Raw genomic sequence first — 23,268 nt, 5'->3', positions numbered from 1 at the left:
GATGTTGATGAACTGTCATCACTGGCCACACTTGTGGGGGCTGATGGGAGTTGTAGTTCAGTAACATCTGGAGAGCGACAGGTTTCTCACACCTGCTGTACTGATTTAGTTGTATACCAAGTTTGCTTGATAATTGTGCTATGACAATAAATTCTAAGCTGCAATATGCAGGAGTGTCAGGCACCCACACATGGAAGCTTTGCTCCTCCCTTTGTGTGAGCTGTGAAACAAGCCAGGAAATCCTAGTTAAGCATGGTTTCCTGTTCCCACTATGAACAAATGGTTAATAGCTGCCAAACAAGCTAAGATATATAAGCAAACTTAAAACCTTTAACTCCATATTTTGGCTTGTTTGGAAGCCATTTGGGCATAACCAAGCACTATGATCAACCAAGGCTTTCTGCTTGTTCACAAAAAGGAAGTTTGTGCGCAGCTGATACTTGGGCATACTATACTTCTACTGAGATTAGATTGGTCAGAGGGCCAAACTACCACAGCATGGGGAGGCCACTGTCTTTGCAACTAATTGGTGGAAGGATCATTTGGCCTGAGAAAGAGAGTATTAACAAAACAGACTGTTTTCTTTCCCTGCTAAAACTAGTGGTGACAAAGTTGAGTAAGATTAAAAGCCTTTTATAAGTAAAGGCAGCCAGCAAGAGATTAAACCTCAGCTGTAACTGCATTAGTTGGCTGGGCACATTTCCCCTCTACTAATGCCAAATGTGACTTTAAAGGTAGCATTTGTAAATCGATTTTTTATCCTTTGTTGTTTCCAGTAGGTTTTACCTAAAGTACACTCCAAGGCTTGAGCAGTTTGATTTAGTTTGAGAACAACAGAATGCAGAGAATGATGCAGATACCTTCCTCTGCCCTTTGCAAACTAAGGTTCGCAGAAGCCCATCTAGGTTCTTACTCATTTATTCTGCAGCAAACTTACCAAAAAACAGGCAAGTGGTATGGGTAGAAGAAAAGCATGAAACCTATTTCTGAAATTCTCTTGCATCTTCAAGCTCTTGTGCCATCCTCTGTCTCACACATAGCTGCAGTTTTCTAGCTCCTGCGGCAAGAGTTTCACCATTATTGTTACAGAAAAGAATAGGCCGTATCTAACCAAATCATTGCACACACTGCCAGGTTGCAGAAATGTCAAGAGCACATGGGGGGCATGCAATGGGAAGAAAGGGAACACTGTTGTACTTGTGGAAGTCATTCAGTGTACACAATTATTTAGTTGGTTACAATGAAATATTTCATAAAAGGTGATATGAGCAACAGCAAGTCTGCAAAAGGTATGTTGTTGTACTGTTGGTGCCTTGTTCAAAACAGACCTGCTGAACCTCAAGAATGTCTTAAGTTACTTTAAGGAGCAGAGTCTTTTACTAGGTTTTCTGCACATGCCTTGTACTAGGCACTGATGAGGCCCATAGAACTTTAGTTAACTACTTTTCCAACCCATCCAAAGACTCAATCATCAAAACAATGAGCTTAATTATATGACTACCATGTGCATTTTAAAATATGCAAATGGTGGGCACAAGCAGCAGGGTGGGATGAAAGCACCCCCACTACCACATACCCTGGAGTCTGAATGTTGTTCCTTCTCCCATTCCTCCCTCTGCAATTTGCATCTTTTTGAATATGCACTTTAATGGAATTTACACAATACTGTATATAGTTTGGTAAGTATGCTGGTGCATACTTACCAATATACAGTGGTTCCCCTACTTACAAACACGATCCATTTCGGGGTGCTGTTTGCACCCCGAAAAGTCCCTAAGTAGAGCGCCGCTACTGCACATGTGCAAAGCGCTTCTGTGTGTGGCGAACCCGGAAGTAAACACTTCTGGGTTTGCCATGTTCATAACCTGAAAAGCCGCAACGTGAAGCAAACTTAGCATGAGGTATGACTGTAATCCCCAACAGGCTCTGATCTGAAATTTAAAATGCACAAATACTGCATAGATACAAGGTTTTATACTGCTATAAATATTGTTACTTATATATGGAAGCTGTTTGGTCTTTGTATGCAAGAGAAGAAGTGGTCTCCATGGTCGTTACAAAAATAAGCTTCTGGTTCTCATGCTGTTGGTTTGAATGAGTGGATTAAATTAATATGCTATAAATTAGGGCTCCTCATAGCTCTCCCATGTTTAAGACAGTTGCCTGGTCCTGTGTACATAAAGGCTCTACCTTTAACAAACAAAAACGGAAATTCTAGTACTGTACAGAGTAATTTAATTGTGCAGATGTTTAAAAATAAAGTCACAGTCTGCTGCTTTTGTTTGATGACTGTGGGTAGAAGCTGCTGCTATTTTCAGCAGCTCTTATGTAAAGTCCCAAGTAGGAGGTTTCCCAGCTCTACTTACTAGCCCAAGCCAATTTCATCTTCTGGCTGTGAGCTTTGGAGGATTTAGAAAACAAACTTTTCACTATCTGAAGGGGGACAGACTTCCCACTGAGGTACACTTTGTTATGGCAGTCCGGCAACCAAGGCCCTTTACTTGAGTCTTTGTGTTCATCATTTTTGAGCATATGGACGTAGGCAATAATGTAACCTGTCATGAAGGCATCAAAGCCAGCCCGGTGAATACCACCCTCTGAACAGCCAGGCACTGGTGCCACTGGGTTCTGGGTGCCAGACAAAGCCGTCACTACAGAAGCACACTCTATCTGGACTTCTGGTCCGGATCCTTCAGTCCCTGCTGCCCTTTGTTGTGGCCCATCTTTGGATGGTGATAAAGTGATGCCCTCATTGTCTGTGGCACTGGCTTGTTCCTCATCCATCTTAGTATCAGTTGTCGTGTCAGAGCCTAGTTCTCGTTCCACATCCATAGAACTCTCCTCATTGCTGGATACAGTTTCTGTGCCTGCAGAATCTACAGTAGGAGCAACCTTGTTGCTTAAACAGGACTGCTTGGATGGGGGACCGTCTTCCATATTGCAAGCCACCTCTCCTTCCTTCTCAGGGCTTCTCAACACAGGTTCCTTTGAGGGCTCTACAAAATTCTTCCGATGCTTCCACTTCTGCTTTCTTTTCTTCCGCTTGTCCTCTTTGTGGTTCTCATCTTCATTAATTATTAGGTCAATGTTGTGAGACTGTGAACACTTCAATCCATCTGGACACCAGCCATAGGCCTACAGGGGAGAGTGAGAATCATTAGCACACTTGAGAAAATATCACTGGATCTTAGATACCCTACAGCAGTGATTCTCAAACTTGGGTCTCCAGCTGTTGTTGGACTACAGCTCCCATCATCCCTAGCTAGCAGAACCAGTGGTCAGGGATGATGGGAGTTGTAGTCCAACAGCTGGGGACCCAAATTTGAGAAATGTTGCCCTAGAGCAACTTTCAACATTAACTTCTGGATATTTATCACATTTGTGAGATTGTGCCATGCTAATTAACCAGAAAATAGCAATATTAAAAGACTATTCTGGATCATCCAAACCTCATGCATTACTTGCAGGCTTCTGGGCTGGGCCACTGTTGGGAAAATATACTGGACTAAATGGACCTTTAGCCTGACCCAGCAGGTCTCTTGTGTTCTCTAGTAAGCTCCCAGATACCCTCATTATTAAAAGGTAGCACCTCTCCATTTTTATCAGAAAGCTGCAGAAAGAGGTACCATGCTTTAAAATTGACCATAATACCAGCATAAGCATTTGCCTCCCACTGCCAAACACACATCCAGCCCAAGAGCCTGTCTCTCATCCTAGACAGCTTGTCCTCATAGTCCCTATCTGAGAATATCCACCACACTGAATGAACTATTTACAATTTACTATTTGACAAACTTTCAAGATAGAAGGGAGACAGAAGTAATACTTACAGAAAATGTCTGACAGATGGTGACTTTGTTTGCAGGGTCAAGCCCAGACTGGCTGGCATCTGATAGGGAACAGAAGCGATAATCGATGTAAGAAGCTATGCTGTCTGGGTAGTTGCAGAACTCTATGCTGAGGTGCTGCTTTTCTGAATTCTTCAACCTGTAGTTTTCTCGCTTGCTGGAAGGCAAGAATAGCATTAGAACCTGGAACAGAGGCTGTGTCAGAGCAAGGAGATCAACTGCCCTTCAGGACAGGCTCCTCTATGTACTCATAGGAAAGCCCCCTGAATGTAGAAAAATGAGCTAAAGCGGAAATAAGAATATAAAAGATACATAGCATTGCCTTTTAGAAGAGAAGCAGAGATACATAAAAATGCTATCAGCACAACTGCTTGTTCCCCTGACTGCCAGATACCTGGAACACCATAACAGGGTATGAGCATCTTCCCAAACTAGTACTTTTCTATAAGCAGAAGGCAAACCTCTCATTTGATTATTAGAATCAGGGAGTGGGGAAACAGAAAAGGGAAGAGAAAACCTGAGGAGTTGTTTAGTCAGTTCCACACATTTCTACTAGTTTCTTCTGCTAGTAGCCAAGGACAACATGAAAAACCCTACCCCTTCATTCTGCTGCCACAGAGAACTTAAGGCAGGAGCCGCATTAGGCAGACAAGACTGTTGCAGTCTCTTTTTCAAGTCTTCTGATATATGCAAATAACTTTTTCTTCATGTCACATTTTGAAGATACTGAAAATTGAGTGAGAATCCTTCTTGCTGTATTTTAATGTTTTAAAGGCACAGCATGGAATGTGACTGACCCTTCATCTCTTGGGTCCTCTGCATGTGCCAACAGAGCAGAGTTTGTGGAGACCATAAATTATGGCTAACTGCCAAGGCCAGTCAAAATTTTGTGGACTGGAATTAAGTAAAATACTTTACTTAGAATCCAAGCTCTAGTATCAAATAGGAGATTTCAGTCTCCTAAGCAGTAAAAAGAAATGCAACTCATTTTCATTATACATCTTTAGGCACCAGGTGAAAACGTTCCTCTTCAACCAGGCCTTTGGCCGATTGACATCCGATGCCCTTTAAAATGGGTTGTGGAAGGGGCGATTATTGGTTTGGTTTTGTTCATATTTCTATCATGTATTTTGTGTCTTTTATATTGTAATTTTATGTTGTGAACCACCCTGAGATCTACAGGTATAGGGCAGAATACAAATTTAGTAATAATAATAATTTAAACTCATAAAGAATTTCAGCTGAAAGCTGTAGCAAGGAAACAACCTGAGACAAATGGCAGGCAAGTACATGCATGTGGAGTTATGAGTTTGTAGTGGAGCCTGGGGATTAATTGAATCACAATTAAGATTTAACTGAATCACAGTATTTGCCCAAAATGCACATAAATAGAATAACCTATATGGAAAGTAACAAAGTCACTAACTAGATATGGTATTCATACTTCTTGTCCTCCACCCTACTCATTCATACCCAAATCAGACCCTGTTCCGGTAAAAATAGAAGAGCAGCAGCCTTGGACCCAGCAGTTGTGTTCTCGTTACTTAAAGCCCAGGAGCAGCATTCAATGATGTATGCCTGCTTACCCAACAGAAATCAGCCTGTGCAATGGAACTTCCAATTTCTATTCTACCTCCCACACCCATGTGCTCCAAAAACCTGGTCCCTCAAATCTCCAGAGTAGATTTTGGGAGTACATGGGGAGGTGAAGGGGGGAGGGGAGGAAGGAAAAGCCTTATTATGTGATCAGGCAAATGTCCACTTGTGCTACGATGGATCTCGGCCCAAAAATCCTTGTCAGGGTGCTTACAGCTTGACCTGGCAAGAGATACCTACCATTTCTTGTAAGCATACTCTAGGTAAGAAGCCACAAAACGTGCCTCAAACTCAGAAGCATACTTGGTGTCATAGATTCCAGCTGGGAACATCTCTGAAAGATCAGCAGTGAAGGTGCCCAAATTGTCAGGAAGGTGAGCATAAAAGCACTGGTACAGGAAAACCAAATCAATTAGGCCATTGTGCAGAATGAGGGGCTTCTTGGCTCGGATCAGTTCCAGGAAAAAAGTACGGACTGTCTGGCTGTGGTTTTCATTTCCCTGTGAGAGAGCAAAGAGGGGATAAGGTTAGCTGGCCTCATTTCCAAAGCCTGCACTAGTTTCTATGATATGGGAACAGCCTGGATGAAGAAGTGTTGGGTGGTCAATGCAGGCAAAGGCAGCAGAGGTAAATGCAAAAGAGGGTGGCATTGATCCCCTGGAGTTCCCTTCACCTGTTTTGATGGTACAGGTCTACAGCCCAAATTCTGCCACTGCTTATGGATTCATGACCCAGGTTCTAGGGCAGAACCACCACACCTAGTTTTCGCTGAGGTAAAGCCTGGAAAAGGCAGGATGCCCACCACCACTCTCTCCTGTACTCTGTCAGATGAAAGTGCAGGACATTTCGCACCCCTTCAGCTCAGGCCCTGGTATGTGTTCCCAAGCTTATTTCTGTGAGGGCAGTTCTCCTCCAGCTCAATGGTGAAACCAGCTGCTAGCAGACTGACTCCTCCACAGAAGCTCCACAGAACTACTTTGACTAGGTGGTGGCTATTTTTGTGCAGCATCAATTCAGCCCCATGACACTGAAGTGTGAAATGCATTGTGGGTTGTTAATTGATGTTAATAAAGGTTTTTTAAAAATACACGTGGATAATTTTGATTAGCAAAAGAAGTGTGAAATGCAAACGAAGCCAAGCAGATATTAAGAAAGAAACCTGTTACTTTCTCATTGTGGTCTCACCTCATTTATACCTTACAGTAAAGAGTCCCCATACCTTGTCATTGCCTCTGTGATAAGGAATGCCCTGAGAATACTGCTTGTTGAAGTCAAAGCCATGTTGCACCAGGAACTGAACTGACTGTGGTTCAATGATATAATCCTCCATACAGAGCAGGGTCAGGTTGTAGATCTGGGAGAGGTACGTGTTCTCTGACTGCAAATACAGGCCAGTTCAAAGAAATTGAGAGCAGCACAGAAAAAGTGCAAACAGTAACATCCTAGAAATCAACAACTACTTCCTTTAGTGTCTAGAATCAATACTGGTCACTTTATGCACCACTTTATGCATTGAAGACTGAACCTTCAATATACCATCCTCTTATAAGCAACACATTCTTAACTCAGCAGTAGAATTAGGGTGAAAGCCAGACAATGAGCACTATACCTTATCAGGAAGATGTTTGAAACAAGCAATTCCTAGAGACAAAATGGAGCGTGTTCTGGCAGCACTGCAAACAGATTTGTATCGTTCTTCAATACACCTGTGGGGAGAAGCCTCAGGCAGCTTAGTAGGAAATTTAGACCACTGAACCATAGCTTCCCTATTGACATGACAAATTTCACCTTTCCATTCAAGATCGAGACCAGCCTGAATTTTGAAGCATATTAATAGCATGTGGGCCTGTTCCCCACAGCTTGCATATTTCCAGCCCTCAAAGAACTGATTACTCCAAATGGGCAAGCACATCTTAAGCCATCCACACCCACACAGTCAAAGAACTGCTTCCACTGTGAATCCCAATAGGTCCACTCAACTAGTGTCTGAAACTGAGTTGGGGGAAACAAAGACTCCTGAAAGTATCGGCAGACACTCCACAATGCTGTCCATACTCAAGGACCTAATAATTCAGAACAACAAGAATGAGAACATCATGCTTCAGGACTCACACAGAAGCAGCACATTACTTACTGATTTAACAAACTCTTCCTTGTTCCAAGCCCACTAAGCTCCTATGGACAAAGATAACAATTAGATTTCCACTCCATGGTAGAACAAGTTATGTAAAATAAGTTGTAGCTCAGTGTTACAGTTTTACATGTACAAGGTTCAAGGTTTAATCCCTGATGTCTCCCATGCAGAGCTGGAAAACTCCTGTCTGAAACCCTGGAAAGTAGTATAAAGAATAGGTAGATAGACCAATGGAAAAATTAAATAAAATGGTGTCAGCTTTCCCTAGCAAAGACAGCAACCCAATTACCATCAAAGTTACAGTCCCCGCCCCTGCCCTTTTTGAGAAATCACAAAGAAGGGCAACTCTACCCACCGTGTCAATAGCTATAAAGCTAGATGTTTTGATGGCCAAGAGCATGGATGGCCAGAGCTCCTTGAAATTATCATTCTGGACATCGATGACTGGCACTTTCAAGGAAGTCATCCTTATGCAGCTGTTGGGACACAAGAGATTAGACATGCATAACTTTTACAATCCAATGGTTAATTTTGCTTTGGGGATACCAATGACTAATTAAAAAAACCCGAACCCACAGATTGCTCCCTGCATATATCAAATAACAACACCTCAGAAAAAAAGAGAATAGGAACCGCTGCTTTATATGGCAAAAAACCCAAGAGCCCCAGGTATAGTAAATGCCTCATCTCGTTAAAGCTCAAACCAGAACTAGAACGGGAACAGTAAAAAGTAATCAGTACATGATCCATAACATGCACGTTATAGGTAAGATCAAGTTTAAACCTCCGCTCCACCACCATTTCCTGGTCCCTGGCCACTAACTCGTTTAGGAGAATGCACATCGTCTGCACAAGAAACCGCTGAGCACAATACCTCCTCCCAGAAGGTGCTTTCGAAAGACCTTCTCTTACCTTCGAGAAGTGACACCTGCGAGTTACTTAGAGAACCGCCATCTCCCTTGTCGTTCAACTCGCCAGCTTCCGGCGCGTCCTGCTCTCTGGGGTCCTTCCTCTAAGGGTGGCGCGTAGGCCTAGCTGTCTTTGCAAGTGCCTTTCGCCGCATCCAAACCCACTCATTCTCCCCAGGCCCACAATCTCCTTAGCTCACCCAGCTGTTCACCAGCCCAGCTTTGCATGGCGAAAATGTACTCTGAAAATGATTTCTGGGCTTGGATAGGGTGGGATGTGTGAGTGTGTAAAAACTAGCCTACTGCACCAAAGTAAAACTCGCATTCATTGCTCTCTGCCCACGATTTGCATGTGGCGTCCGGAAGGTAGAAGGATAGTAATACTAAGGGCTGGAATCATAACCCTACGTATCTGAATGAGGCTCATTGAATTATGCAGGACTTACTTCTGAGTAGACATAGTTGCAATGTGCGGTAAACTACCCCCTTGTTGTTCCCTACTGTATTCATTCTCACTCACTCGCTTTTGACCACAGCCCCACTTCTAACTTGCAACATCCGCGGTGCGCTACACTGCAGGGATGTTGTGAATGGTGGAAACTACACATTTTCTTCACGAAATGTTAGGAACAGCACGGGCGGGCTTTTACTGCCCAATCGCAGTTAACGCTAAAATCCTAGCTTTTTTGCGTTGCCCCTATGGATACATTTCATTTCAACTCTGTGCGAAAATGGCGCCAAAAGAAATCAGGAAGTTGGTCGTCGTGACTCAGTTTTTGTTCCGTCTTTGACGCCGATTGGCTTGATGCTGTCAGCCCCTTTCCTTGCGAGCCTTCCGCTTGCCGGGATGAAGTTGTGCTTCGGTTGATTGGCTCCACGCTAGTTGGAAGGAGGTTCTGAGTTGGACGCGCGCAAAGAAATCAACAAAGAGACGAAGGTAGGGATGTTACTCGTGGCCTGTCTCTCTAATAACACCGTTCTGAGTGTGAAAGTGCATAGAACACTCCCTAGTGTGCATATTCCTTCGTGCATGTGATATGGGGAGCCGAGCCCTTTGGTTTTACTACACACGCAGCGGATGAGGTTACAGAAACTTGAGGTGGTAGAATGTACCATGCCAGTTCAGGCTACGGATGAAGGATCCGCATTTCTCCCCTATTGGGGAGCTGGGAGCTTCCTGCAGATAGAAAACTAGCACAACAAGGGAGTGACCCGTGTAGAACTTTTCTCTCTGATGTGTTAAATTTTGTACTTTCAAAGAGTTTTGTATAGGAGATTTAGATAGATAGATAGATAGATAGATAGATAGATAGATATCTAAAGTGATGCAATCTATTACAGAAACTCAGGATTCATTATCTGTCTATTCTTGTATATGTAGACTACATCTATTAAGGAGTAATAAAGGCAGGCCTCTTATATCACTCTTCAGTTGCCCTATAGTTCTGTCTATCCATATTGTCAGCATTTATATTCATAGTTCTTATTAACATCTTGCCACCTTGATGGAGTACAGGGTACTGTATACAGTATAGAGTGTTGCACATATTGCTAATTTTGGATCTGGAGATGGTGAAGAGAAATATAATTTGACAGTGGTACATTTTTTTTCTAGGCTGGCAATGAACAAACTCCAGTTGGCAACACGCAGCAAGCTAGGAATACAAAGGAACACTGGGAAACAACAGAAATCACTGAAAAAATGTGAAGGAAATACCACACTATGCAAAGGTGCTTGAGTTACAAAAATATTTTTTTCATCAGTGTAGGATGAAAGAAAATTGAAAAGAATTGTTTGAACCTCTTTTCAGGATCACTTATTTTGTGGTAACAGCTATTGAACTCCCCTCAACTTTTTAGCTGGCTATGCATTCAAAGACTGAATCAGAAGCTAAAGTCACAAATATCTCAGATTTAATGCATCACTGATTCCACAAACTGGCTTTGGGATAGATGGAGTTTTCCTTATGAAGGAATTAGAAAATGTTTAGCGTTGCTTGGCCAACAACACAAAACCTGAAAATTTGTACCTTCCTTGCCTCCGTTCTTGTAACATTCTTCGACCCAAATTTATTTGGTGACTTTTTTTAAAAAAAGAAATTTAATTGAAACTTGTAGAGTCAGAAAAGTATTCTGTTTTAGAATAGTGTGACATAAGCAGACACGGTGCTTGTTGTCTAGTTTGCCATCATAGGGGCTCATCTTCCTGCTTTGAATTTGTGTGATACAGGGATGTGGAACATCCAGGCTGGGGTCTAATATGATCCTCCAAGAATCTCTATCTAGCCCATAGGACCCTCCCCAGGCCACACAACCTCCAGAGCCCCGCTGCTCATTAGCCCTGCTTTGCATCCTCCTTAAGTGTTTTTGCTGGCTAGAATGTGTCCTTGAACTCTGGGGAAATGCTTCTTGCTTGAGTTGGATGGAACATAGAGAAGAATGCTTGATTGCGTAAGAAAGTAGCCTACTACACAAAAGTAAAAATCCACATTCATTGCTCTCTACCCACATTTGTCTCCAGCCCTGCCCACCATTGGCATGTGGCCCCAAGAAGGTCACTCAGAAGGGAATGTGGCCCTTGGGCTGAAAAAGGTTTCCCCAGCCCTGGAAGAATGACATGGACAAAGGAGATATCTGGACTTCTGTTTCTGAGGTTTACAGAAAGAGCAGATCTTTGGGAAATATTTGTAGAGGGGTATGCCAGTAGGACTGCTGTTCTTCAACTGTCTATCAAATACATATTCCCCTCTGGCCCAGCGCAGGTTTATCAACTGCCATGTATATTTGTACAACCCGATAGAAATTGCCACTGCAAAAATTGTAACTGGCCTCTCTTTGTTGCAGGAGTTCCCAGCCAACAGTCTCCATTCCACACCTTCAGCAATGCGGCTGAAATCAAAGAGTTTCGGAAGAGGCTGCTCACCTGGTACAACAAATGCAAACGAGATCTTCCTTGGAGGAAATTGGTATGGCATATTGTGCTGGGCTTCTAGGATGCACAGAAATATCTCAGAAGAGAGAGACAATTGCTTTGCTGTGTCCTGTTCCCTAAAGTCCCCTGTTCACTTTTCTACAGGCTGCAAGTGAAGAGGATGCTGACAGACGAGCATATGCTGGTGAGAGCAGGAACCCTCAGGAATTCTGCTGGGGATTCCTGCCATCTATCTGCATTCAGGGGTGCTCTAGAGATAAATGCCGCAGGCTGCACACAACACTGTCCTAGTGGTAGCAGCAATGTGGTGGTATCAGTTTTACTGCTGAGAAAAATACTTTGAATTGTGGCTCCTTAGTCCAATTAAGGACATTGGTGTTCTGTGTTGCTAGAGATCCCCTAGTCAGATCATGGCACTTGACTTTTGGCAGCAGTGTAATATTTAAGGGGCAAGATAGAACCGCATGCAGAACTAGTTATCTCCAGCTAAACAGTCCCCCTGGGATATAAAAAGGTTGCTTAACCTCTTACAATTGCCTTTAAAGTACTGTATTTTTCGCCCTATAGGACGCACTTTTTCCCTTCCAAAAATGAAGGGGAAATGTGTGTGCATCCTATGGGGCGAATGCTGGCTTCAGGAAGCTCTCCGCAAGCCTTGGGAGCCTGCGGGAGTTCCCGTCGGGCTCCCTAGACTTGCGGATAGCAGCCTGCATCTCGAAGCCTGGGGCACGCTGCACAGCGCACCCCGGGCTTCGGTTCCCCGACCTGGTTTGGAGGCTTGCGGCGGGGAGAAGCGCACTTCTCCCTGCCGTCAGCCCCACAAGCTCGGGGGACAATGGGGAGGCGGAGCGCCGCCATCCCGCTGTTCCCCGACCTGGTTTGGGCTTCAGGCAGATATCCGCAAGCCGTGGGAGCCCGGCGGGAAGTCACACCAGTCTCCCAAGGCTTGCGGAGAGCTGCCTGTTCTGGGGGCTGGGGTCGGGGGAAGCTCGGGCTTCCCCAGCCCCGTGCCTGGTGGGGGGCTTCCCCCGCCCCAGCCCCGTGCCTGGGGGGAGAATAAAATTTTTTTTCTTTATTTCCCCCCCCCCAAAAAAAAACCCTAGGTGCATCCTATGGGCCGGTGCGCCCTATGGGGCAAAAAATACGGTATATTGAGCAGCACATCCCCTCCCACTTGCCATGCAGAACAAGGAAGGTATCAGAATGCCTGATGCACCTGCTTTATCTTTGTGCCTGCAGTGTGGGTATCGGAGATAATGCTCCAGCAGACCCAGGTGGCTTCAGTGATCAACTACTACAATCGCTGGATGCAGGTGATGCTGAGATCCTTTTCTCTCTGTGGCATGCTCTGTTGTGCATTAGCTCCTGAATTCTGGATCTGGGATCCATTGTGCTTTGGAGACCTTGTAAATAAGTCCCTGTTTTCCTTTTTGATACAGAAATGGCCAACCTTGCAGGACCTGGCTCAGGCTTCACTAGAGGTAAGAATGAGAAAGCAATATTTTGTGTGTGTTCATGGATGAATATTTGAATGGAACATGCAGCTTTGCTCTCCACCCCACTTTAAAAAAGGATTTAAATACTTTTTTTAAAAAAAAATACAGAAATACCCAAAAAATCAACAAAAATGAAATAGCAAAAAAAATACACTAAGCAAAAGCATTCATTATTGGTCTGGTCTAATATTTTTTTCTAACTCTTTCTATTTGGAAATAGGAGGTGAATGAGCTATGGGCAGGGCTTGGCTACTATTCCCGAGGGAAGCGACTCCAGGAAGGTGCACATAAGGTACTCTATAGGCAGGGGGTCAAGACACAAGGCATTTTTGCAAGAAGATAGTTCCCTTTATGTCCTGTGCTTACAGAAAGAAAGATTTTCTAATAGCCACTTAAGAAAGAACCAGGTGCAAGATAACTAGCTACTGTAGCTATTGTACTAACTAGTCTAATTGGGAGTTCAGGTAGGAATAGCAAAGTGTTATTAGATGGCAAGGTGGGAACCCCAAATGGTTTACTCTTGAGCTGAGTAGCTTCCTAAAACTGAGGGCATAGTTTGTAGGAAATGTATATCCAAAATCCCCTAATGTTTGTATCCCACCCTTCCTCCAAGAGGCAATGGGCAGTATTTTCATCTCATGATATCTTATCACCAGAAAGATCACCTGCTTCTTAATGAGCTGCTCAGGTTGTGCTATAGAAACACGGAGCTCTGTTTCAGTCACTGAACCCTATATAGTGGCAGCAAGGCCATCCCAATTGTTAGCCCCATCTGCAAAGGCAAGTGCTTCTTCAGTGAAAGCCAACCTACTCCTATTGCAATAGAGCAGGGGGCTAGGAATGTTCTGCAATAGTTTCTTCCAAGGACAGCAGTGCCACATCCTCTGGCTGGAGGAACACTGCCCTCACAGGCTCATCAGATAGAAGTACTTCTGGGGCTGGCCCTCCATTCCCTTTCCCCTCCTTCTTCAGAGTCCTCAACCTCATCCCCTGAAGAAGGGGAATCTGACTCCAGGATCATGACACCTTAAAGGGATGTTGGAAGTTTTAACGGTGTGCCTAAGAACCACCAGAGGTGGTGCTTTTGAGTGACGATGTCCCTGTGTTGCTTCAACTGGGTTTATTTCGCAGTTGGTGTCACAGATGGAAGGACATATGCCCAGGACAGCAGAAGAGCTGCAGAAGCAGTTGCCGGGAGTTGGAAAGTACACTGCAGGAGCTATTGCATCCATAGCGTTTGGTCAGGTAATGAGGTTGCAATCTGAGTGGGCAGATTTGCTTTAGGAATATGCACAAAGGAATATTACCCAACCTGGCTTTGGGATTCTAAGTCCTTAGTCAATCTAGAGGGCTAGACATTTTCTTATCTCCTTTCCCTTTGCAGCTGTTGTTCACTCCTGTGTTTCCCTTGATGCCCCTAAAAACAGTGAATTGGCTACTAATTCCCTCACTGTTAGAGCTAGAACAAGTAGGAATAGGAAGATCTCAGCCAAGGAAGTGGTGTGTAATTTAGATTTCTGCACTGTATGGCATGACTTCATAACCTGTATAAATGAAAAGAAAGAGTATTGATACTTTTCTAACCCTGTGACTGGAAGAAAGACTAAATTGTGGCTAGTCTTGGTCATCAGTCCTAAATAGTAACTTCCTTTTGTACAATACAAACACAAACCATACAGAGGTGGTGTCTGGCAAGAGAAACAGATATTAATACAGAATTTAATATAGTCACTAGACATTACTATCTAAGCCACTAAACAATGACTTGTACCTCTGTGCACTCTGCTTCAAACCAAAGACTTCCTGAACCATACTTGATATCCTAACCACTACGTAATCTCAACTTTCCATGGATTCACAGAGTGAATTTGATGCAGGCAGAGGGCCCTCTGTGGCCTAGTTGGGCTCTTCAGTAGCTCTGTCAGCAGCCCTTAATGGAGGCTGGAGCAGAAGTTGTCACAAGTGCAGTAACGGCTGGGTTGCTGTTTTGTCCAATGCATCCAGGTGACCGGTGTGGTGGATGGGAACGTAATTCGGGTCTTGTGCCGTACACGAGCCATTGGTGCTGACCCTGCCAATGCATCTGTTGCTGAGAGACTCTGGTAAGGGAAGGAATGGGGTTGGGATGGTGCAAGCCTAGCTTTAGGACCTGAGAGTCAGGAGAGGACAATAGCTTTTGGAAGATAAAAGTATTTTGTTCCTTCTTCCCCATCAGATATCCAAACTGGGGACAACACGTCCTGGCAAAATCTAAGCTCTTCACAGTCAGTCCCTAATTGCATATAGTGGACTTGCAGTTGGCCTCCCCTTGCTGAGTTTGAACTCTTAAGGTCAAAAATATAGTGAATTAGCAGTTCAATCAGCAAACCAGGAGCTGTACACACACCCAGAGAAGTAGGCGCGAATAGTCCTTCACATGTAAGAAAATTCCATTCAAATCAATGGGAGTCCTAACTAAATGTTCGTTGGCTCAGGCGGAAGAGCTAGGTGCTGTGAAGAGTGAAAGAGGGCAGAGAATTTAGAAATGCTGCTCTTTATCTTTTGGAAACTCCCCATTACTGATTGCTGAGCTTTTACAGAATGCTGGTTTCTAAAGCCCCCTCTAAAATTAGGGAGTAGGTAGCCACCTCCCTAAGAAATGCTTCCCTACAGCACAGAGCGACAGCTGGCAGCCCCAGGGCAGTTTTTGTGCAAAACTAGCACCTCTCTCTGTCTCTTTTTTTCACTCTCAGCTCTCCCATCAATGCGGTTGTAGGTCGAGAAAGCTCAGGAGTTGTTCTTTTTTGAGGCTGCTGCTTTAGAAAGACTTGTTATGCTTGCTCATGTAGGCTGCTGTTGTTCTTAGGGCTTTAGCACACACTCTGGTGGACCCATCCTATCCCGGTGACTTTAACCAAGCGATGATGGAATTGGGGGCAACTGTGTGCACTCCCAAGGCCCCACGGTGCATGGAGTGTCCCGTGAAGCAGCACTGCAGAGCACACCACAAAGTAAGGGAGCTCCTCCTTTATACCCTTTGCTGTTCCCCATGCTCTGGTGTTTTGCTGTGGAGTCAGATTATTATTATCTGTTGGGAAAGAAGAGCCATTTCCTGCAAAGCTCCCTGAAGAACTTAACACTCCTTGTACACATACCACACAGACATTGTATGGGGGTTCTGCATGTCTACCTGCATGTCTGCTCAGAAGTACTTTGTTCAGTGGTGCTTACTCCCCAGTAAGTGTGTTTAGGAATGCTGCCATGCACATAAATTCCCTCGGGGTTCGTTCAGTTTCATATGGTTGGATCTCCTCCTGAGCAGAAATACAGTCTAACAAAGTCACCTATTAATGCTTCGTTATAATGTCTTCAGTTAATCATATTTAAATTATTCTAAACCATATTATTCTAAATCATATTCTAAATTCTAAATATTCTAAATAATTCCTTTCACATAACCAGGCCCACTTCATCTCTTTTTTAAAATGTTGCATATACAACACAGGTGTGCATCCTATTCTGCCCTTGGGTTTGGTCTCAACTTTGGAATCATGGCTAAGGTCAGCATATAGCTTGAAGTTAAGACTGAGGACATGGAAGTTCTAGAAGAAGCCTCAGGTACTTGCACAGTCCCCCACCTCTCTGTTCACTGATGGTTGGAACCTTTTCCTGCAGGTGGAAAAAGAGCAAGCAGCCTCTGCCAAGAAACTGTTAGGAAAACCTCCTTCTAAGTGCCCCCAGGTGCTGGATGTAGAAGAATGTGGTAAGCGCTTGAGAACACCTGGCATTACCAGGTTGGTGGTTTGAAGTTTTTACAAGGTGGGAAAGCTCTCAGATCTCGACCTCCAGCAAAATCTCTACCTTCTCTTCCCAATTCCACCAGCAGCCCTTCTTTATTCAGGGTAGTAGATGCAAGAAGGAGGGGGAAGAACCACAGCCAACTTCTGTAGCCAGCAAATTAAGCCCCCCCCCACTCCCCACCAAAAAACCAAACATACTAAATCCAGTTCCATTTTTAAGGAGCAACATGTGGCCTTTTTATTTGAGCAGGCTTTTGTGATGGTTTATGAGAGTTGCTGTGATGAATGGTTTTTGATGAGGTTCCATAAAAATAATTATTAAAATGCAAACAAACAAACAAACCCACCCTTAATATGTTAATTGCATTTTAATTATCAAGCTGGTGTATTTTATGCTTGTATTTGTATGCTGCCTTAGGCTTATGGCAAATGCATGGCAAAATTTCACTTTTAAACATGTCTGTCCCTAAAAGCTCTCTGGTAGAGAAGCAGAGGAGCACTGGATCCTTCCTCTGAAGTATTTTATTTCCCCTGCAGGTAATTTTTTGTACCATAGTTGCTCTCTGCTTCTGGTAATTTATTGTTTGAATTGTGTAGGTTTATCTATGAGAAGCTAGTAAATGGCTACACATTGATCTCTTTCACGCGTGTGATTGCATAGAATCTATAGATAGATCAGAGGCGGGAAACATTTTTTCACCCCAAGTGCTACGTTCTGTAACGGGCAACACAAACGTCTCTATCCTTCAGCCAGGCAAGCAAAATGTATTATCACAGTTCAGGGAACATTCCTGCCAGGCTGAGACACTTGAGGAGGCCATGAGAGGCATGACCTGTGGAGAGTTCCGAGGGTCCAATAGAGAAACCTGGATGACTGGAGGTTTCCCACCCTGGTATAGAGCTATTGGCTAGACTGGCTCAAATTCAGTTTAGGTGTGCAGTTCATGCTTCACTGAGCAATTTATTTATTTATTTGCAGTGAGATTAGTGGTTTCTTTGGTTGTGAATTGACATTTGTCAGCTTTGCCACCATGGAATGGGCAGCATTGGTTTAACTCTGGCTTCATTAGCAAGCCAGGCCTTCCTGTCCTAGAACATGCCATCTCCCACAAAGATGCTTTGCAGACAGTTACCTGTTGCCAGCAGTTCAGAGCCAGGCATCTCATCTGTTTCATTCTTCTGATTTGTAGCCGCTGCCGCCACAGGGAGCTGCTCTCTCTGCCTGCCTCCTTCAGAGCCATGGGATCCCAGCCTTGGTGTGACCAACTTCCCCAGGAAAACTGGCAAGAAGCAGCCCAGGATCGAGTGCACAGCCACATGTGTGCTACAGAGAAAGTGCAGTGATGGGAAACCAGAGTACCTTATTGTGCAGAGACCTAGCACAGGTAATGGTCTGAGAAAGGGAGGCTTACCATGCCTAGAAAATCAGTTGTTACATCTCCAGCTCCTGTAACCCACCCACATCAGTGATCATTCCAATTTTATGTTGAGCACATTTATTATGACGTTGAGCTAGTGGTTGCAGAAAACAGATGCCTGCAAGATGGGTCAAGTTTATCTGCCAGTCCATTCCAGGCTGCTATACTAGGTGCCAGGCAAAAACGTTTCAATATAACCAGGCCTTTGGCTGATTAAGGTTCTGTGGTCTTTAAAATGTGATTGTGGGAGGGAGGGTTATTGGTTTGCTTTTGTTTATTATGTATCTTGTGTTCTCATTTTGTATTTTTATCTTGTGAACCACCCTGTGGTTTTCAGGTGAAGGGTGGTATACACATTTAATAAATAGATAGATACCCTGGGCACCCAGACCTGTCTCTGTTATTGAGCATTTTTTCAGCTGTTAAAAAATTCATGCCGCAGTTGAAGTAAAAGAAAACCAGCTGAATTATTTAAGGCATTACTTTCGCCTGCACTAGTCAAGGGAGAGAGCACAGCCCTGACGTAGGCATGTACCTTAGGAGCACTGCTCGTTTACTATGAAAGCAGTGTTGTCTAAATACATGTCATGTGTGCCTGATAGAGGGTGGTTATGTTTAAAATATGATATTGACAACACAGTATTTATTTAGAGCATTTCCTAGGTGTTTTGTGTACATTATCCTAGGAATCTCTGCAACAGCATTATTAAGTAGATACATATTATTCCAGGTTTTTAGATATGGCTGAGAATGTGTAACTTTGCCAGAGGATACCAAATTTTATGTCCAAGATGATTTTGTGAACCAGGGATTTCTAGCTCATAACTCAGGCTCTTAACCACGATACAATATCAGCTTGTGCTGGTGATGGTACATTTTCTTGCAGGTCTGTTGGCAGGGCTTTGGGAGTTTCCAAGCCGCCTCCTTGAGTCAGGGCAGGAGAAGCGGCAGAAAGCAGCGCTGGCAGATCACCTCCAAGCCTGGGTTGGTAGTAATGTGACAACAAGAAGCCTGCAGCATGTTGGAGAGGTACATTGGACCCCTCTCCCTGCAGAATTGGCCCACTGTTTATACTGTGTCTCTCCAGCGAGTACCTCCTCTCTCGCCGCCACCTCCCCTTGCATAGGATTTACAACCTACAACCTGGGGTGGCATTAGCATCAGAATCTCTGTTGCTATGAACTGCCAAACAAAACCTTCAGGATGTGTGCCATGCGTGAAGCTGGTTTGAAGGGGAAGACAGTTGTTCTATTTTGTAACTGACAGATGGAAAGTTTTGCAGTTAAATAGCTGGCAATGAAATTACTGCCCCCATGAATATCTGGAACAGTATTTGTCAGGATTGAATTAAATCTCACTTCCAGCCATTCAGCCCTCAGATTATTTTTAGATTATCACTCAAGTTATGCCATAGGTGGGAGAGATCATGTCTCGCTAGTCAGATACTGCCCGTCTTGAGCTTAGCAACCCCAGTCAATAAAGTCCTGGCCCCTCACTGTCCACCTGCTTCAATGGTTGCTTGGAGCTCAGAGTATCACTTGACAAGTGGAGTGAACTTCTTGACCCCCAAAGGCACACTCCTCCATTATCTCCCGAGACAGACGGATGCCAACAGGCTACATTCCAGCCAAACAAAAGTCAGGTTTTAATATATATACACACACACATACTTTCATCCAGGCAGGCCAGGAGCATTATTGCACTTCAAGGCCACATTCCAGCCAGGCAAAAACACTTGGAGGAGTTTGACTGGGGAGGGGTGTGGAATGGGAAGGAGGCACAACCTAGTGTGAGTCTCAGCGACTGGGAAGAGAAGCCTAGAGAACTGCAGCCTGCCTCCAGGCCTGCGCCCCTGTCCTAGTCCTAGAGCACAGTCTCTGCTTTCTTCCCTGTCTTCATTCCCACATACAAGTAGGTTATGTACCTGCAGCTCCTTGTTCTGAAACAATGAAGGTTGGGAAGGAGAAGCTCCCAGGTCTCCATGCAAAGCCCAGCCTCCCTCTATGAGGCAGCAGCTGGGTTTCTTCCTTCCCAAGGAACTTGTCCTTCTTACCTGCCAGAAGGTAGGGAGGGAAGGGATGCTGTGACATAACGGCATCTCTCACCTTCCCTAACCACATCTACATATCTTCACCTCCTTCACCAGGTTCTCCATATCTTCTCCCACATCCGCCAGACATATGTGATCTACTCTTTGACTCTGGATCAAGATGAAGGAAACTGGGATGCAGAGCTGGAGCTGCCAGCATCCCGGTGGGTGACTGAAACAGAATTCCACAACTCTGCCATCTCCACAGCCATGAAGAAGGTACTGAGAATCTAGAGCTTGGTTGCTTCAAGTTTCCCAATGGACCCACATGTCAGTTTCTCCTGAGAGATGCAGGTGATGCAACAGCGTGGAATGTTAGCCACAGCTTCTGGGGAAATGCAAACGTTAACTGCAGCTGGAAGTATGACTGAACATAGCTTTCTAGCAAGGGATACACTTGGCCCACTTTTAGCTGCTTCTCTTGTTGCGTGTGCTCTGTCTCCTCTTTCACACTGTCCCTGTGTTTCTGGCTCAAGCAATCAGTGGTTCCAGGGGGCAGCTGATACGTTAAAAACGCCTTTGTACGTAAACAGTTGCAACCTGCCCCCTCATATGGAGTCAACACCATGTATTCATTATGGTGCTAGATGTGTTATGTGGACTGTCCTACTTTTCCAGGTCTTCAAAGCTTATGAAAAGTGGAGCCCTACAATCAGTACTGCCAAGGTAAGGACATCCATTTACTAGAGCTGAACAGCTCTTACCTCTCTCTGTGCAGCTCCAATCATGTTCCTATTATTATTATTATTATTATTATTATTATTATTATTATTATTATTTATTCCCTGCCCATCTGGCTGGGTTTCCCCAGCCACTCTGGGTGGCTTACAGCATATCTAAAAACATCAAGTGTTAGAAACCTCCCAATACAGGGCTGCCTTCAGATGTCTTCTAAAAGTTTTGTACTTCTTTATCTTCTTGACATCTGAAGGGAGGGCTTTCCACAGGGAACAGCATCTCGCCCCTCTGTCTACTGAGCTCCATCACTGGTCCTGCATGTTGGGAGCCACCAGTTTGAGGCTTGCCAACTGCACATCCTTCCAATCACACTGGGTGGGTCCTGCTGGTTTGTCTCCACCCTTCTTACCAATGTTAGGCCTATAAGCAAGAGGATGGGATTTAGAGGTGGCCGCAGTGCTTTCTCCGTCAAATTCATATGCATGTGTGACTGTACAGATTGTCAAGAGGAAACGGGACTCCCTACACACCAGCCAGACCCTGCATGAAGAAGGTAGTTTTTCCAAGAGGCAACTTTCTCTGGATTCATTTCTTGCAACAAATCCCGGGGACTGATAGCAGTCTCTATGCTCTGCCTGACCTCACGTGAGTACACCTCATTCCACTCCTAGCAACCTTGTCCAACACTTGGAAGCCCCATTGGTGCCTTCTCAGTGAGCATCACCGAAAGGTCTCAGGATTCTCAGCTGGGATGACCACACTACCCAGGCAGTGAGGTGTGCCTGCCTGTTGTAAACAGTGCTAAGCTCCATAATCTTACTAGAGTTCAGGGCAGTGGGATGAGTCCAGTTGTTTCGTCTGCATTACCATTCATCTGATGTGCCTTACCTTTTAGTTTCGGAGATGAGGGACTGATCTCCAGCAAGGATGTGGTCATACTGGAATGAAACACAGTGGCTGCAATGAGGGCATCATGGGGATGTTGTGACTTTAACATTGCCCCCCTCCACTCCAATACGTAACACGGGCACAATTCAAACAAGTGTGGCTGTAGTGGCTCCTAGGAGGTCAGAGTTTATTGGTGTGCCACACTGCAGTAAAATGGACTTTATAAAAAAGTATATGAGGCAGGCTGACTGAAAGACTTATTCTCCAGTGGATGCTAAGCAAAAAGACTCAATGTCTCTTCTGCATCCTTCTTAAATGCTGCTTTCTTAGAGCTAGTTTATTCTCAAGGAAAAGTAACTATGCAATTGCCATTTGCTCACATCCATAGTCAAGAAAGTGTTTTGCTGCTGTACTAGATGCCACAATTGCTGGAGTTCACAGATGAAACTGTTTTTCAGTACATGCAGTGTCCTGTTTTAATTGTGGGTTTGCTAATAAAATTTTAATGAATTTTTACTGTGGCGGTTATTTAGTTATGCTTTCTTCTTCTTAACTGATTGTATTATTCACACTGTAGCGTTGAAAATTGGCACACACACAACCTTAAATATTGTACTAGCATGTTGATACCTGCACAGCTATGTCACTGGCAAGGAACCAAGAAAGTCCCTTTAAAAGCAAGCATTCAGAAATCTGTTAATACAAAGGTGGAATATTGTGGAGTTTTCAGTTCTTTTCCCACTATTTCTAGTATTTGCCATTTCACAGGTGAAAAAAGCACAATAAATGACCGCTCTATAATATCCCCATTGCTCCCCTGCGACCAAAAGGGGCACATTGGTAACATTTATCAAAAGGGTAACTACCCCGCCATAAGCAATTTGGAAAATGTGCTATTAGGCATGTCCTTTTTGTAAAGTACAGCTAAGTAGCAGTATCTGTTCCCCAAGATGAAGAAACAGCAAGTTCATAAAAGCTCAGCCACACAGTGAACAAACACATAAATAAGACCTTGTTTGTTGCATAATGTTGATAAGAATCAGATTCTAAATATTCTAAACTCAGAAGGGAATTATGGGGACGCGGGTGGCGCTGTGGGTAAAACCTCTGTGCCTAGGACTTGCTGATCGTATGGTCGGTGGTTCGAATCCCCGCGGCGGAACGAGCTCCCGTCGTTCGGTCCCTGCTCCTGCCCACCTAGCAGTTCGAAAGCACTCTTAAGTGCAAGTAGATAAATAGGTACCGCTTTATAGCGGGAAGGTAAACGGCGTTTCCGTGTGCTGTGCTGGTGCTGGCTCGCCAGCTGCAGCTTCGTCACACTGGCCACGTGACCTGGAAGTGTCTTCGGATGGCGCCGGCTCACGGCCTCTAGAGCAAGATGAGCACGCAACCCTAGAGTCGGACACGACTGGCCTGTATGGGCAGGGGTACCTTTACCTTTACCTTACAGAAGGGAATTAATACAGAGAAGCATGTAACAATGTGTTCTATTACAGAACTAC

The 23,268-nt window shown here is 44.4% G+C and overlaps 2 protein-coding genes across 5 annotated transcripts; one reads left to right on the top strand and one right to left on the bottom strand.

The window, feature by feature from the left end:
* Positions 1-2,218: 2,218 nt before the first annotated feature.
* Positions 2,219-8,601, bottom strand: TOE1 (target of EGR1, exonuclease). Of its 2 annotated transcripts, XM_079980380.1 has the most exons (8): positions 8,491-8,601; positions 7,934-8,054; positions 7,579-7,619; positions 7,054-7,150; positions 6,664-6,822; positions 5,685-5,944; positions 3,831-4,005; positions 2,219-3,135 (listed from the first exon to the last, which is right to left on the bottom strand). In XM_079980380.1, exons 2-8 carry the CDS (start codon positions 8,042-8,044, stop codon positions 2,359-2,361), a joined length of 1,620 nt encoding a protein of 539 aa, XP_079836506.1. In that variant the 5' UTR covers positions 8,045-8,054; positions 8,491-8,601; the 3' UTR covers positions 2,219-2,358. The 2 variants fall into 2 exon arrangements, with proteins under 2 accessions (XP_079836506.1, XP_079836505.1); XM_079980379.1 differs by lacking the exons at positions 7,579-7,619; positions 7,934-8,054; positions 8,491-8,601 and having other exon boundaries at positions 7,054-7,564.
* A 302-nt stretch (positions 8,602-8,903) lies between these two features.
* On the top strand, positions 8,904-22,282 carry MUTYH (mutY DNA glycosylase). 3 transcript variants are annotated; one of them, XM_079980390.1, is made up of 17 exons: positions 8,904-9,423; positions 10,102-10,217; positions 11,331-11,452; positions 11,563-11,602; positions 12,658-12,731; positions 12,858-12,899; positions 13,135-13,206; positions 14,046-14,159; positions 14,919-15,016; positions 15,760-15,904; positions 16,569-16,656; positions 17,884-18,078; positions 18,998-19,140; positions 20,258-20,419; positions 20,819-20,866; positions 21,377-21,523; positions 21,774-22,282. In XM_079980390.1, the coding sequence occupies exons 2-16, from the start codon at positions 10,109-10,111 to the stop codon at positions 21,491-21,493; spliced, it is 1,569 nt and encodes a 522-aa protein (XP_079836516.1). In that variant the 5' UTR covers positions 8,904-9,423; positions 10,102-10,108; the 3' UTR covers positions 21,494-21,523; positions 21,774-22,282. The 3 variants fall into 3 exon arrangements, with proteins under 3 accessions (XP_079836516.1, XP_079836515.1, XP_079836517.1); XM_079980389.1 differs by having other exon boundaries at positions 8,905-9,423; positions 21,377-22,282; XM_079980391.1 differs by lacking the exons at positions 8,904-9,423; positions 10,102-10,217; positions 11,331-11,452 and having other exon boundaries at positions 12,604-12,731; positions 21,377-22,282.
* Positions 22,283-23,268: the final 986 nt, after the last annotated feature.

This window comes from Podarcis cretensis (assembly GCF_951804945.1).
Source record: "Podarcis cretensis genome assembly, chromosome: 6".
NCBI classification, from domain to species: domain Eukaryota; kingdom Metazoa; phylum Chordata; class Lepidosauria; order Squamata; family Lacertidae; genus Podarcis; species Podarcis cretensis.
The sequence above is the reverse complement of the archived record's forward strand: the minus strand, read 5'-3'. Positions and strand labels throughout refer to the sequence as shown.